At 40.5% G+C, this 17,083-nt stretch overlaps 1 protein-coding gene across 4 annotated transcripts in view; it reads right to left on the bottom strand.

Annotated features, from left to right (window-relative positions):
* The window catches only part of RP1 (RP1 axonemal microtubule associated), an 809,829-nt gene that overhangs the window by 663,467 nt on the left and 129,279 nt on the right, over positions 1–17,083 (bottom strand). The window contains exon 4 of one of the 4 annotated variants that reach the window (XR_011278606.1): positions 6,314–12,571. The exons of 1 other annotated variant lie outside the window; for it this stretch is intronic. Coding sequence is in view for 1 of the 3 variants with exons in the window: in XM_069621056.1 (XP_069477157.1) it covers positions 6,954–12,571 (5,618 nt within the window). In the remaining 2 variants the exon portion in view is untranslated. Of the gene's footprint in view, positions 1–4,351; positions 12,572–17,083 lie in introns of those variants that run through there. 2 more of the 4 variants (XR_011278605.1, XM_069621056.1) reach the window with 2 other exon arrangements.

The raw sequence follows: 17,083 nt of genomic DNA, 5'->3' as shown, positions 1-17,083 counted from the left end.
TGGGGAGCCAGGAGGGTGCCTATTTAGCAGCTCGCTTTATAGACTCTAATTGCCTGCCCATAAGTGTGCCACAGGGTGGGAAATTTAACTCAATGTGTCTCCCTGATTGCTGTGAGTGATTGGAGAAAATCACCTAGCGGATCAAGGGACCCGAAATGGGGCCATCAGAAAATGCTTGCAGTAAAAAGTAACCTGTATGAGAGTGTGTGTGTGTGTCAGTGAGAATGGGATAACTGGGAAGCAGGTACTATCTTCAAAATGGCAATCCTGAAATATTGGGAACTTGCTCCAAGAAAGAAATTGATGGCATTCTGTTGGCACTGGCGGCATAGCCATGTTTTTGAAGAGCAATGTTAGCATAGATTGGGAATAGTCAGATTGAACATTTGTTCTTACAGTAGCAACACTGGCATATTTCCAGTACAGTCAGCATTCAAATGTTTTTCTACAATGGCAGTGCTGGCATCTATAATGTGGGAACAAACATCATGGGCATGCACTGTTCAATGACAGTGCTGGCATATGTTATGGGTACATTGGCAGCATGCAGCATGAACATGCTCTTTACAGTGTTACCAATGGCACATATTTTGGACACAAGCATCCAGAAATATATTTTGGGAATGCTGGCATATATTGTGACACAGGGCTCATGTAAATGTATTTTATAGTGGCAATGCCGGATTATAATATGAACACAAGCTACATGAAATTTGGGTTTATAGTGGCAGTGCTGGCCTATATTGTGGGCAGAAGCATCATGGAGTGTACTTCAGAAAGGTTGGCATATATTGGGGGCACAGAATTAAAGTAACTGCAGAATCCAACTGCAATGCTGATACATGTTGTGGGCACGGTCATTATGAAGTGTTTTTAACAGCGGAAATGAAAAGGTGTTGGCAATGTATCCCTGTGTATTGTTGCTTAGCTGGCTTCTATTGGATTGTTTCACGTGTTGATAACTGAATTATAAAATGCATAACCTTTTACACAATTTTCCACAAAATGTGTACTGTAAAATGCACCATTTCAACACAATAGTTTAAACACCTTCTCATGGCAGCACTGGTTATAGCTGTACCTTTATGAACTGTTCAGACAGTTTTGCTTAATTGTAAATATAACTGAAATAGAACATCATCCTTGTGTCTGTGGTTGCTCCTGCATATGTGTGCATTTCCTGGATGAATGTAACCTAGTTTAACCAAAGTAATTCATTTGTACTCCCTGTGATAGCCAAACTCATTGTTGGATTGAAAGATGACAAAAACATATGTCAATCTAGCTATACATTTTATTTAATGACATTGTACTCCCCCTCTAATATTTTGCTGTTCTTACCTCATTCAATGAATCTGTCTGCCCATTATCTCTATTTTAACCCCTCGAAAAACGAGATTTTGTTTTTTCCTGCTTTTACTATTCCCCCTCCTCTCACTCCCTCCTCTCCACCGTTCTTACCCTCGTCTCTTTGTATCTCTTTTTCAGCTCGTAATCTTGGTGTTATTTTTGATTCTTTTCTATATTTCTTTACTCCTATCTACTCTATTTCTCGCTCCTGGTGGTACCGCATTTTTAATATTAAAAAAGCTTGTCGGTTTCTCACTTTTTCTTCTGCTAAGCTTCTTATCTCCTCTTTAGTTATTTATCTGCTGTTTTATTGTTCTTCTCTTATTTTTAGTCTGTTTGCTTCTCTTCGCTTGAGTTATCATTCTTCTATTCGAGTTATCTCTACTCCTGATCCTGAAGATTCAATAACTTCTGCTTTGCATTGGCTTTCCTTTGAAAATCGTTTAGTTTTTTAATTGTCTCTCTTTCTGTTCCATTAATTTGCACTACTTGCCCCTAAGACCTGGATTGCTCTTCTTCTTTCTTTGCATTCCATCTCTTCTTTTTCTCTTTTGAGGCTCCATTAAAATCACATCTTTAATCTCTTGATCTGCAGGATTCCTGATTACTTGCTCATGTAAACTGTACTGCTGATACTATGTACAGCGCTTAGGCATCAAGAGCTACAGGCATCCAATAATATACGAATCAATACAAATGCTCGGGATGCTGCTTAATTTAACACATAGCAATTTCAAAGCAATGTATTGGTTGCTCCTTTTGCACTGTTGATTACTATAAAAGTGTGTCGACACTTCTGAAACGGTATTTCTGAAAACATATGGTGCTTCACTTACTAATACTCATTTATCTAGCTAATTGCAAACACAAAATATCACATCTGTAATTATTGAAAATGAGTTTTCTTCGTTAATTCTGCCCTACACATGTCTTCTCTTTCTAGTTCATGTTGGCTATTGTCTGCTCATTTAAAAAAAAAAAAAAAAACATTAGGACTAAGTGCCGGCGTGTACAGCATAATGGCAAGCACTGCAGGAAAATACAAAACATAAAATATAAATGTTGGTTGTTAAAAGTATGAAACGTGTTAATGTAGAGATTTTACATGGGGAGCAGTTATGAATATTATTTTCAAACATTGGAGTAATTACCAGAGGCATCTGGGAGAATACTAACAAATTTGTAAAATAAATATGAAATTGGCAACCAGAAAGAGGCCTTCACTTAGCTTCTTTGTGCCATCTTTGCTTTAACCGTTCCCCCCTCGACCACCCCCCTTCCCCTTCCCTTCCTTCCACCCTCTCCCTCCCTTCCTCCTTCCTTTTTGCAACATACATAGGGTTGTATTTTTATTCATTTCTTTCTGTTCTGCGTTGTCTTTCTTTCTTTCTTTCTTTCTTTCTTTCTTTCTTTCTTTCTTTCTTTCTTTCTTTCTTTCTTTCTTTCTTTCTTTCTTTCTTAAAAAGAACAGAAAGAATGAAGAAAAGAAGGAATGAAAAGAACGAAGTAGGAAACAGACAACTAAATATTGAATAAAAAGTAAAGTGGAAAGGTGCAATGTAGGAAAGGACAGAAGAAAGAAAGTAAGAAAGAAAGAAAAAAAGAAAAAAACAAAGAAGCAGAGGGACAGAAAGAAAGAATAAAGATGCAATGAAAGAAGAAAAGATGGAATGGCACAAAGAAGGATTGAATGAAAGAAAGACAGAAAGGAAGATAGAGGGAACGTGATAAAAGAGTGCCCAAACAAAGGAAAGAAAGAAACACAACAAATGGAAATATAGAAGTTGAAAGAAGAAAAAGAAGAAATATAAACATGGAATGAAAAGAGCATAGTTGGAAAGAAAAACGGAAGGCAGGCAAACAGGATATATGGAAAGAAAGGACAAAAGGAAAACAGGAAGGAAGGTACAAAAGAGAATTAAATAAATAAGAAAAGAAAAAAACAAAATCATGAAAAATAAAAAGGAAAGAAATAAAAAGATAGAAAAAAGAAAAGAGAAGCAGATTAGAAACTAGGCAAGACAGGAGGAAAGAGCGTGAAACAACACTGCAAATAACTATTGTGTAGATGCTACCTGTGTCAATTCAGAATTGAAAATGGTTTCATTAGGTCAAGCCAATCATTGATATGTTGTAACTGCAGCCGCTGTTGGCGAATTTGTCCTGTGATGATCAGAGTCTATTACTAACACAACTCTATGTGAGGATGTTTTAAAGATGGAAGGCCAGAGAGAAAAATGGAGCGCTCATAGTTTCGGCTATTTAGAAAAAATAAAATTAAACTCGGTTAGTGTTCTATGATGTGCTAGTGGATTTACTTCAATGTTTTAAAATAAAATATTTTAATGACAGTGCCTCTTCAAACAGATGATAAACATTTTGCAAGCCAAAACTGTAGCATTGCAGTGGCCCTGAAAGGTAATATGTATTGTAAACAATCTTGCATGAATATTTGTTGCTGGAGTCCCTTCTGGTCAATCAGAACCTGAAAAATGATGGACTCTAAGTAACATGCATAGATACATGCATTTCGGTGGGACACAATTGTCTATGAGATGTTGGTAAAGCATTTTGACTGCATACTCGTAGGATACCCTTTGAGTACTGTTCATAACTCCTAACATTGTCAGCTATGAATACCCTGGTCAGGTGAAGATTGGTATGCAGGACAATGATGAGGGAACACCCACACATGGAAAACCCGGACCACTTACGCCTCACAGAGTCTGTATTATAGAAACGTTGCACTGGTACAAGTGCCATTATGCAAGGACATATTGACCTAAATCCTAAATGTGCTGAACATCGCTCCGGTACTCACATGCTCAACACATAGCCCTAAATGTGCTAAACAACCCCTACATGTGCTGACCATCGCTCCGCTCCTCATTCTATATTCGGCAATAGGCTTTGAAACTATATACCGTGTGGTGGTGACAGTGATCAAATATTTTTCAGGATGCTATTTTATAACTATATCTACTACTATGAATTTCTCACATTCAGTGTTAAAAAAAATCTGTATTTATTGGACGCCATTTGCAACGTACATAGGGTTGTGAAAATACTGCACAGAGTACATAATTTTCAAGAAATTAGTAATTTGCACTGCAACGTAAACGGCTCTGCGCTGCCACATTTTCATCATTCGAACTACAGGGTGTAAAAAGGCTGTGCCGGGCAAAAATGTGGTGTACACGTGTGCATGCCGCCTTTTGCCCTTCACTGTTTGCAGTGCAAAGTGAGTAAACGCTGCCTGGACTTGCAATTCTACTGTGAACACTGCTTACCATGTGCACATGGTAAGCATTGTTCACAATTACACCTGAAACAATTGTTTGAGAAAGGTTTCCACAATATACGTGTTAGATGTTTTTAGTACATGAGGCAGTAAATTATGTACGCAAACTCCTAAAACCGTCTACACCTACATGATTGTTTTGACTGTTATCAGTCAGTATATGCCTCTTTATGAGTCAGCCGGTCCGGAAACAAAGGTGGCGGTAAATCTGCCGCCATTGTTGTTTCCGGACCGAGAGATTCCCAGTTCTGCAGATGGGAGTAACGCCACCCGCCTGCAGGCAGATATGGAAACCGGCTCTGTCATAGACGGAACCAGTGTTTCCATTGTCCCCATCCCCATGGAGTCCTATTGGAATGGGGATTTACGGAATTCCGCTTCCGGAATTACGGGGTCACCGGGGTTGTAATGCCCCGGTGATTCCGGCAATCGCGGAGGCGGAACAGTATTTCAGGTCCGGCAGCAGCCTGCTGGTTTTTCCGGCACGGCTACCGCCGGACTCGTAATGAGGTCCAGTATATTTAAGACTTAACACATCCAAAAGTGTTGCTATTTTCATATCAATAAATAAATGAAATATCGGCTTCACAGAATGTAAGTTTCACAAACCTGGCCAGATTCAGATGTTGGTGCAGGGCTCTGTGCTCGATAGGTGATGGCTGTGCAATTGAAAGTGGGCTTGAAAACATGGATTCACTGCCAGCGAAGGGTTTGGACTGTATTTTGCCGCAGCTGGAAATGATCAAAAATTGTCTCCACGAATACCAGATTCCAAGAAACCTAACGCCCAAGTCCGAGCTGCCGTGCACCACTGCACACGCAGTGACCAGCTGTTCCCATAGCTCGAGACTAACCACAAGTAAATACACAAGCCGGCTTGACTAATTCAGGAAGATTGGGGGACAAGAGGGCGTCCTATCTTGTCAGGCACTATAACAGCGGCCATCTTTGTCTTTCTAGGTTATTGTGGGTGATGTCTGGAACTAGTGTGTGTTTCTCTATTTATTTTTTCAGCAATTATGATGCAATTCAGTTGTAAAATGTTGTGTAAAACCCATGTTTTGCCAATCTGCGCAAAGAACAGTTTCCTTGGGTGTCGCACCAACGTTCCATGGTACAACACATTCAAACATCAAAACTGCGGTAGTGAAATGTCCCTTTCCCATTTCCATTTAAATCAGAAGCTCATTACCATAACAGCACAGGGAGATGCTGCACGTGCTGCATTTTACTGCGTCGTGTCAACATCTAAATCCCGCCCCTGAGTCGGTTTTTTGCATGCATGCTCTTATTTCGGTGTTAACAAGTAAGAAGTGTTCAACAAAATTCTTATGCATAAAAATAAACAAATGCAATTTTGACAAGACATTTGATCAGATTGTGTTGGAATAATGTCTATGGCAGTTATTGACTGCAATGTAGTCAATCGCATTGTGGTGACATTTTTTAGATTTGTTGTAAGGCACTGCCAACATTCATACCACTTGATTGGGGTGATTGCATTTATAAGCATTATAGCATCTCGGGTAATTCCCAGGCAGTAGTCACATATTGGGTGTATTGCATCAGAGAATGTGTTCTTTTAAAAGAAACGTATCTTGCAACATATTTGATAGGAACAGTAATTGACAGATCATAGCAACATGTGTTGTCAGAACTCACAGATACACGTTAATGGCCTCAGTTTAGGCATGCTTCAACCCTGTAATATGTTTGAAGCTTTGTTTCTCCAATCTGTGCAGCCGCTATGTTGTAACCTGTATCCATGTCAGTACCTGTAACTTGTACCCGCCAATAAGTCACACTCTGCGGGCAGCATTCATGTTACCCTGAATCAAGCCTTCGTACACTCATCTTATAGCGCCTCGATGCCTGCGGGCTGCAGTGCGCTCTACAAATCCAAAAAAGAAATACAATAAAAATAATATGTGCTTCCCTTGGTCTCGCCTTCTTAGGGAATGATTTCCTGAACGTCTTTCTCGTGTAGGACATAATATCGAGCCATGATGCACGGTAGTTATTTATGGGGATATTTTAAGGATTCATCTTCCTTGTTGGTCTGGGCTCATCTGCTCACCAAATTGTAAAATTCCATTGGGTTTATAGGAAAATACGCAAGTATGAGGTATAGTATATTGCCAATGTTTTGTACACTGTGACAATGTGACTCGAGTGTTGACACACCCAACTCTACTTTTCCCCCATTAAGCATGCTCTTACTACAGTGCACATCCATGACACAGGATGTGTGACGAGCAGCCAATGAGTCGTTTCTTTTCTTCCAGCTGTTGTGTTCCAGCTGTTAGATGAAAGGAAGTTTACCTCCTCGAGTATTGTGGTCAGTGTTGCTTTCTGCATCTCTTAGATGCTCTTCTTGGTCCTCCGCTGAGGTGTTTAAACTATCTGCATTTTCAGAAGAACCCGTATGTATAGATGTGGCAGTGTTTTCACTGGGCCGTACATTCTGACATGGAGTGCCCGGTGAAACAGTGCCGGTTCTTGAAAGGATGCAGCCAATGGGAGTTGGTAACCATTGGAAGGTATCCAATTGCTGGCATGATCCATTGTTATTGATGTCTGTCCTCACCTGCATTTGAAGGTTGCCTCCATTTAACCCTACTTCCTTTGGGGGGCAACATTGTTCTACTGCAGCATTTATTGGTTGTGTTGGATTTGAAGTAACTATGGAGTTTGTCTCTTTTTCCCAAAACAATGATGTACTTTTCCAACTAAAACATTTATTCAAATTGATCATGCGGGTATGATATAGCCTATCAAAGATGCTCTTGATTAGCATATGTGTGCGGATGCTGTTCTTGTTAAAGAATGCATTGTTATTTTCATCCGTCGATGACCACGCCGCTGTCCGTAGCAACCGTGATGTTTCCTTGGAGACAGGGTGCAGCCATAGCTGGTTCTCGATGTCAGATGCCTTGCAGTAGGCAAAACCTCTACTTTCCTCATGGGTGGCTTCTATGATAGCGGTCAATATTGGGCAATGTTGGCCGCATACAAGATGGAGCCTGTCCATAGAATCCTGTTCTTTCACCTGCTCTCTGTTTTGGGTATTGCTTTCAGTAAGTTGATTTTCATCACCAACCCCATTTGATGGCGGCCCTTGTGGATGTACTTTGTTGCCAGGTAAGTAGAATTCTTTCGCTGTGTGCCCTATTGTGTTGGTGGGACCAGAGCTCATCGATGCTGGAGAGACTTTATTTGCCTTCTTGGATGGTGCAGCTACTGTACTGCAATTCCGTGTGCCTTTAAGGTGTGAGGCATCATGGAAAGGCTCAGAATCGCTGCCATGAGGCATGCTGAAATAGTTGCACCTGAGGCTGTACGGTTTCACCAAGTCCTCAACCTCTGAGGATGAAATCTCTGCTGTTGGTAAAGGCTGATTCTGATTTTTAAAGTGCGAGTACGGCACATCATCGCTGGTGTTGTCCAACATTGTATCGGCTGATGTTGTATCTAGGTTGCCATACATTCCAGTTCTTTCTGGTGGGGATCTCCTTACCAAATGGTTTTCCCAAAGAAGCCATCGACCTTTCTCGATCAGCACACCATCATCCTCTTCATTGACAATTCTGGGTTTAGGCTCATGATCCGCACACAGTTTCACTGGATCACATTTCTTCAAAGAATCATTTGTGTCACAGTTGAACACCTCTCCTGAGTTGATAGGCTGCAATACTGGCAAAGAGCTCTTGGGTATGCCGTTCACTCTACAATACTGATTTTGCTTTTTTTGACATGTGCTTGAAGATGATGAAGGTCTTGACACATTTGGTTTGCTCTGAGACTCAAGGCATAGGGGTGCTCCAGGATCACTGGCTACAATTTCAGGTGATGGTTGTGGTGCTACACTGTTAGAAGATTTAAGGCTTGCTTCTGCTTTACCATACAGCCTTTCTATGGCCCTTTTTACAAGCCCGGTTTTATAGGGTTTCTCTCGCATTGTCTCCTCCCCACTTTCAGTGTTGATCTCGCTGGAGGCTTTACCTGTAGAATCACTTGCGATGCTCTCCTCACTGTCCTGTCTGTAGTCTGACCAATCAGAAGAAAGGGGACTCTGCAAGCACTTTCTGAATTCAAAGGGAGTACCGGAATGTTTTCTATGTTCCATTTCTTGTACTATCATTTTGACTGTGGACCTTTTTTGCTCTGGTTCTGTTTCTGGTTCTATGATATGCTCAGACACACTTTGATGGGTTATAGAAATTGGTGATGACAATACGTTTAATGCTTGATCTCCCATTCCACTGGTTTTCTTTTGGTCTTTCAAATAATCGCTTTGATGATCATCTATTGTAAGGTTTGATGAAATAAGAAACACATTTGCTTCTGAAGATTTTACCTCTGCTGTAAATTCTGTGCAGTGTTTTTCCTTTACTTTTCCATTTTCCTCAGTAACATTTGAAATTCTGTTGTTGGTGTTTTGTATTACTAAAGAATTGTCCTCACTCTTTGCGTCTGTGGTTTCATAGAGTGAATGGGGATCTTCCTGATCGATTGAAGCACTTTTCTCATTAATCTTGTTGTCCACAGGAGATCCTTCATATCCAATAATACAGCCTTTTTCTGACTGATCTTTCTTTAGCTCGGTGATGGATCTCCTTGCATCCCTGTTAACATGTTCACAGCCAGACTGGTCACTGAAAGGGCATACGCCTTCTGTGCTTTCATGTGCAATGGCTATATTCGTATCATCTAGGATATAACCTGTGTTTCCTACTTCCTCAGGTAACCCTTGGGGATCACCTTCTTCTTCATTGCTGAAACCACGGGGGTCCATTTTAAATTCATTGGAGAGCTCCAAGACATCAGTCAGTAGACTACACGCAAACCGCCCTGTTGGGAGACTGCCAGAGCCATGCCGAGCATCGTGATTTTCCAACTCATAGTTGAGTGTTGATTCTTGCAAACTTAGAACAGCTGCCTTCAAGTCCTCGTTGTTTTCTGTGGTGGCGATTTGTTTCAGAGACTGTAGTAATGTCAGAATGCCAGCAGAACTACAGTTTTGATGGGGTTTGCCATTCTGAAGTATGTTGGTCAAACTCTCTTTTAAGTTCAGTACTATCAACCAGGCAAGCAGAAGATGAGGGGAAGAGCGCACTGCCTCAGTAGATGCATGTTGAGGGCTCTCTGACCTTAGCAGGCATGGGCATTGTGCCCCAGACTTGGGCAGATCAGGAGTAGAGGACTGTTGATGAGACACTAACCAGTCAGGCGTGCAGTGGTCCAGGCCCTCATTCTCCATGTGTTTTCTACAAACAAACTCAGCATCTGCCTGCACAGCAACATCCACGGTGTGCATTCGTATAGCTATATTTATTCCTTGGATGTCCACCTTCAGCTTGGTTTTCATTCCATCAATTTCACTGCCATCATAAAGCATCTGCTCGTCCACATTGGCATCCTGTCCGACGGTTAAATGGGATAAATCCTCCGCTTTTTTCCCAGTGGCAGCAACTGCATAGGCCATAGATCCAACTTGCTGTTCGGTGAACTCTGTGATTGATCCTTTTGCTGAAGCCGCGGGTTCCGTTACCGGCCTTGAAGGCTCATCCATTAGATGTCTTTCAGTGATAGCAGTGCAGTCAGTTGTGCACACTTCGCTCTGCACAGGTAAGCGCATGCCTGTGCCGGAACACACATTGATAGCTTCAAGCGGAGTGTTACTCTTCTTATCAGCTTCAGTGTTTGCAGTTAATATATTCAATGTATGTGCATGCAAAGAAGAGTTTGGAAATATATTCTGAAGCCAGCTCTGAACATAGCTTTCAAGCGAATGATGGCAAATCTCCGGTGGGCACTGACTTGCGGGTTTCGAATCCAGCTTGTTTTCATTAACTGTCATTTTATTTTTACTTTCCCCGAGGCTTGTGCTTTTCTTGTTCTTTTTCCGTTTCTTCTTTGAGTCTTTCGGTGCATTTTCAGTTGCTTCCACATCATTTCCTTTCTGATATCCATCGTGTGCACTACTTTCCCTTTCCAATAAAGGGTTGTGTGTGGGATAGTAATTAGTCATACCTTCAGCAAACTTTATGGATCCAAGGGTGTTGTGGCTGTCACTGGTCATGCACCCCCCTTCCAGTTTAGAATCTAGAGGATTGATGGTATGTTTAATGTAATTCCTCTGGCAATTACTCTCTTCCAGTGCACCATCATGCTTAGAGATGGGTGGCAAGCTGATTTTCTTTACAGATCTAGGCTTCACCTTAGCCATCTGTTTGGTTCCCTTTGGTTTCCCTTTGATATTTTGGTAATCCGGGAAACCCAAGCCTGAATTGGTGGTTTCACCTACCCTTGGAAACATGCCATTCTTAGAGCAGATAGATTGTGCCTTTTCGTCACTCAACATGTCTGCCTGATACATGTGTGTGTTTTGGGAAAGCCCATCATTGAACACATGTGAATCTTTAAATGCTTCATGTATGCTTTTGTCTGTGAGAATGGATCCTTGGGAGATTATTTTCATTTCACATTGTCCTTCCTCTGTAGAATGTTGACTTTTGTTTATTTGATCATAAAATCCCCTTTGCTGAACAGGCTGAGCCTGGCTTCTTTTCTTTTTCCTTTTATTCCCACCAGCTGACAAGATAGGCTCTTTACAATTAGGTTCATGGCTCACGTGGTTTCCCAAACGACCATTTAATACCTTTGAGTTGTCTGTGCTAGCAGGAATTGATGCCATGTGTGTGATTTGTGACTCAGGTACCATTTTATAGGAAGGTGAGGTTTCCTGTTTCATTATATTGTCTTCCTGATGGAGTGAGTTATTTAGGCTGTCGGAGGATGGTACACAATCGAGAGATACACTTGTGTCCTCATTGTTGGAAGCAGACAGTTCAGAACACCCAGCTGAAGCGCTTTGTGACCTTTTCAAATCGTTGATGTCCTGATGATGACAGGCATTGCCTGCTGAACGCGGTCTGCCTTTTTGTGGACTTGCATACGGCATCATGGGGCTGATATTAATTGGGCCATCCACATGTTCCAATAAGCCCTGAGTCAAGATATCTTGCTGCAGTGTGAGCACATTGCATCCAGTATCATTCTCTCGTAGACTACTCTGCTTGCGACCGAAGTGAATCAGCATCTCATCCTCTTTGTTGCCCTGCAATGAACGTGGAAGGGCAAAATCCTTTCCATTGGCATCTCCGTTGTCCTTCTCCGATGGCCTTCGACTTACAGAATGCGTAACGATATGGAACTCAGATTTAGATTCCCCATCCTCTTCACTGTACGAAAATTGTTTCACATTTTCTCGAACCTTTCTTTCTGAAACAGACGTTATGCTTTTGACAACAGCATGTGTCTGACGGGTCTTCCTGTGTCCCGGTGTAGGTGGTCGACTGGCACAGGGCTTGCATTTTTCCCATAAAGCAGAGCCTGAGTCTGGATCTACTGGCGAATGTGGAGCAATATCTGACCCCTGTTCTGAAGTTTGCTCTTTATAATGTATTGCTTCCACGGCACTGTCTCTTCTATGTTGGGTGTTCTCCAAGTACAACACCTCCTCCTTTGTTTTATGATCAGTGCGGTTGAGATCCGGGGACTCAGCTCCTGGTTCTGTAGTGGAACAAACCATTCTGTTACTTTTACTTGAAATGTTGGCGCGACTCACAGTTGTTGTCCACTGTATGGTCTCATCACTTTTTATCCTGAGACGTATCTTCATTTCCACAGTCATGGTGCCATCCGGATTGACATGAACAGATTTTTCTATGTCATCTTCTGAGTGCATCATAGGCAAGTCCTCTCCCATATGCAAAAGACTTTCGTTAACATGTATGTCATTATTAGGCGCATCAGGAAAATCTGCACAATTTGTATTAATAGTTTGTGTTTTATCAGAAGAAAGAGAATGGATAGAGGACCTTGGGGTGGAGGCTGTTTGTATACTTGCTTTCAGGACTGTCATTCAATGCATCCAAGATCACCAGGGCAGATAGAAAGTGAAGAAAAGAGGCATCACACACAACCAACAACGACGAATCCTCAAGCAGGAGGCAGTGGAGGAAAAAGAGAGAAGAGGAAAAAGAGAAAAAGGATATGTGGGTTAATCCTGGAAAATGATCATAAGTCAGACAATAAGACATACCATTATTGCATCAATTTCTGTTAGCGCCATATATGTTGTGCAACTAAACAATGATACCCATTGTACAGAACCCATGGTTGGTTAACTCACGTTGACATAATTACATTGTACATGGTGCCTGATCATGATTTTCACAATGTAAAGGGCATACTTCGTCAAAAGCCATCATGATGGCTTTGGACATTTCTGATATTAGTTTGTACTCATGTACCTTTCTACTATTCAGAATTTATTTACTAAATGATGGTATTTTTTGGAAGTACACATGCCTTTTCACTTGCATTGTTCGAATATGTAGAGCTCTAGATAGTTACACTATATAGCACATTCATCGGACTCTTGAATGATGCTCCAAACGCAGTTCTCACCCTCCTGCTTTGCCTCTTTTCTGCTTTTCTGACGCCCTGGCTCAAATATAGCATTATAGACTAGCACATCATTCAATAAGTCCATATTACATTTTTAGAAGTCCGGTAGCACAGCTAAGGGGTGATCTTATAGCAAAATACAACTGTACATCTACTCAGGGGAAATTATTTGGGAACAAAGGTGCCCATAAACAATTAACTGAACATGAGTTCATTTTCTCCCACTGATGACTGCTCTTAGGTCTAATAGTACTCGCAATACCAAGCATAGCTGTAATGTTATGATGTAATAAACTAATAATCAGGGATTTACAAGGGTCGCCATGCCCCCAGAATTTGAGGTATGATATTTAGAGGGAGACATGTGATTGTATGTGTGACTCATTGGCCTAGATATAGAGTACTGTTTTGTTTCAAATTAAACCCTGACTTTCTTCCAGAGCCAATCCAGGGCCTAATACATAGGGTGTGCATTATCTTGAATCAAACAGAGAGAGAGAGAGAGAGAGAGAGAGAGAGAGAGAGAGATATTAACATATTAAAAGGACACATGGCATTTACAAAACTATAAATATTGCTGCTACAACAATAACAAACAACTGCAAGAAAAAAAAATCAGGATGCAAGCTTTTTCCTCCTATGCACCCTGTCTCTGGAACAAGAAACCAATGCAGATAAGATTGACCCACTGTCAAAATATTTAAAGGTGTTTGGCAGCATATGTCATTAGAGAATGAATATAGATACTCCCGATCCTCCTCATAAGAATTTGAGTAAACAAATTTGATATGAACCAACGTTTCAGTGATCCAAGTCAAGCCTACAGGCTATCATTGGAACTCTGGCCGCCTCAATAGTCTTTCCTGTTGAGCATTCAATGTTTTCTATGATATTAATGTCAGTCAGTCAATGGCCTGTCATGAAGGGCATTAAAAGGAATAGAAGAGAATTACACTGTACCTTTTCAAATTATTTTTTCGATCTATAATGGCAAAGATGTTATTGTGCGACCCTACCGATTTGCTATATCCTGACACCATTTTCTCCGATGTTGTATTGCCAAATACCTACCCATAGGTTTACAAAGGGGCCTGAATTTCTATGGGGATTTTGCAAAAGAAGACAATTTGAAATCATATTGCACGAAAACTAAATCATGAATTTTAAAATAAAACAGAAAACAATAGTTTTAAATGGTATATTGATGATGATTTAATTAATTAAAGAAGGGAGTCAATACACATACTTAGGATTTTTTATTTCTAATAAACAGCAGGTTGAACTAATTAAAACTAAGCATAGCCAGATGTTCTGTGCCTTTTTCATCACAAAGGTATATAATTTAAGGAATGTATGGGTGGTTCACATTACAACCCCCTTAATCGATTTCTATAAACAAAGTCATGCCTAGTGAATTGTATCAGCTAGAATTAATTAAAAATAATATATTGGAGTTGTCTGGTTGCTCTCAGGGGCAGGTTTTGGCGATCAGTATTAAGACGTATGATTTATCTGCCAATTGGAACATTGAAACTGAGCTAGGATTACATTCCTGGGTTTCCACAATAAATTGTAATACATTGAACTTGTACTTTTAGATGAACTTATCTAAGAAAACATCTATTCACTGAGTTAGGTAAGATATTACAACATGAAAAGGTTGAGACTCTTAAAACTTTTATGAGAAGTTGTGAGGAGTTGTATTAAAGAAGTTAACATGGAGGAAAGTAGAGCCTGTGAAAATATTACACTAGTGAAACTAAGAATTAAGGAGTTTGATGGTATAGAAAATTGAAACACTTAACGACGTGCAAATAACTTAAATAATATATCAACTATATTCCTCGTATGACTTCTCCAATGGTATTATTAAAACAATGTCCATGCCCTCTGAAATGAAATAGTTTTTTAAGATTCTGGCTCAGCGTTTTGCACACCCTGAGCATGGTATGCCCTAGAAGTGGCTTGGTTCATATTCAAGGAACCTACAGGCCTGGTAAAAGTAATTATGAGAAACTCTAAAGAATGTATTAATGCAATGTGAAACTCTAATGGTTGTTAATGGCAAAGATATGTTGGATGGTTTGTACATTCGATCAATGCAGTAATCTCAAAATCATTATGCACCAGAATGATGCTGCCAAACAGCTTTTGATGACTTAATTATGTTTGTCTTACAAGAAAACATTGTTAAACACAATGATTCTAACCCTTATGTGCTCTCTCTAACGGGATACACAATAGAAGGTGTAGTTTATCATATTAACAAAGAAAACCTCTGAAAAAGTGGGTATAAGGTGCTCTTAACTCTTATTTAAATGGAGGGTGTATGTAATTGTACATGCCACTTTTCTTGTTTTAGTATCTTAGATCATTGTATGTAATTTCTGCTCCTCTAAGGGATTATTTATAAAATTGTTAACATTATTCTTAGGTGTGAGGCAAGTATTAAACAATGGGCCTCATTACGACCCTGGCGGTAAGGGGTTAACGCCAGCGTTAGCTGCGCCGACCCCTTACCGCCAATTACGAGGTCCCTTAGCGCCATGGCGCTTTTAACACCTGCTTTTAGCAGGTGTTAAAATCCATGGCGCTAAGGGACCATGGAGTTAATTACGCCACCGTAATTTACGGTGGCGTAATTAACGCCTTCCCCACTCCCATTATGCCCTATGGGGCAAAAATGGGAATGGGGAAGGGTAAATGGGGATTGGGGACTTACCGCCCCGCCGACCTCGGAATGGGGCGGTAAGTCCGCCAACCACCATGGCGTAAACGTAGTTTACGCCATGGTGGTAAAGTCACGGCCCAGGCGGTAACTTACCGCCTGGGTCGTAATGAGGCCCATGAACTGACTGGGTCACGCAGATGTTATGAACAACTCTGGTCTTTTGTGCTTTGCGATTTGTCTGCTGTTTGTATGGATAACACCTCTAATCGCACCTGTCACTTTTCCTACTTTAGCACTTTAGGCTAGATAATGCAATTTTTGCTTGTTGGAGGGTCTATTTATGTCATTGTTATTGCCATACTAATGTCAAGGTTTAGCATTTTAGCTTGGTTTTGTCCTTTTGCAAGATTATCTGTATAACTGTTAGTGTCATCTTAATGTTAATGTTTGGACGTTTTAATGTATGTAATATTTTATAAGTCAGTTAACTAATGGAAATAGGTGATTGCAAGGATTATTAATGATGAAGTCTGTACAGAAATTGAGTTATTTAGGGATTATTTTAGCTTCTTTTTCTATTTTCATGAGTTGTTTATTGAATGGCTTGTGAAAGATTTAAATGTAAAACTGGAACGCAGAATACAAATTAAAAACAAAATGTTAAATTGCACATTTCTTTTCATTTGTGCCTACATGTTCCATTTCTTATCGTCATATGTTTAGGTATTTTTTTCATTTTGAAATGCCCTTTGCTTGAAGATGTCACTCAAAACTATAAAAAAATAAAACAAGCAATAAAGCAAAGGCAAGCTGAGAGTCGAGGTTTGGGGACTTTTTCAAATAATTATTGTTTAGATATTATAACAGTTGATGGAAAAATAGTAGTATTTTTTACATGGTGCACATCGAAACCCAATGGAAAGGATCTCTGAAGAGAAACCAACACAGTAAATAAATCAATGACGGGCAACATCGAGTATTTCTGCATGAAGCTTATTTCATAGAACATTTGGGGCTATGTCCCAGAACATGTAAATCGTTTGAGTATGTATAGCTTGTGAGCTAGTTTGCTTCTGCATGACAGATAGTTTAGCATCCTCTTATTGGCCCTCTGCTTTGGACATTCTACATCACAGTGTACACATTGGGCCTCATTACGACCCAGGCGGCCACGGAATGAACGGTGCCGGTAAGGGACCGGCACCGTTCATTCTGGGCCGCCCTATTACGAGGTCTGCAGCGGGTCCTGCTAAGGAATGCCTGGTCAGACCAGGCGTCCTTAGCAG

This window comes from Ambystoma mexicanum, chromosome 5q (assembly GCF_040938575.1).
Source record: "Ambystoma mexicanum isolate Mex_15411 chromosome 5q, UKY_AmexF1_1, whole genome shotgun sequence".
NCBI classification, from domain to species: Eukaryota; Metazoa; Chordata; class Amphibia; order Caudata; family Ambystomatidae; genus Ambystoma; species Ambystoma mexicanum.
Note: the sequence above shows the minus strand (reverse complement) of the source record. Positions and strands in the feature narration are given on the sequence as shown.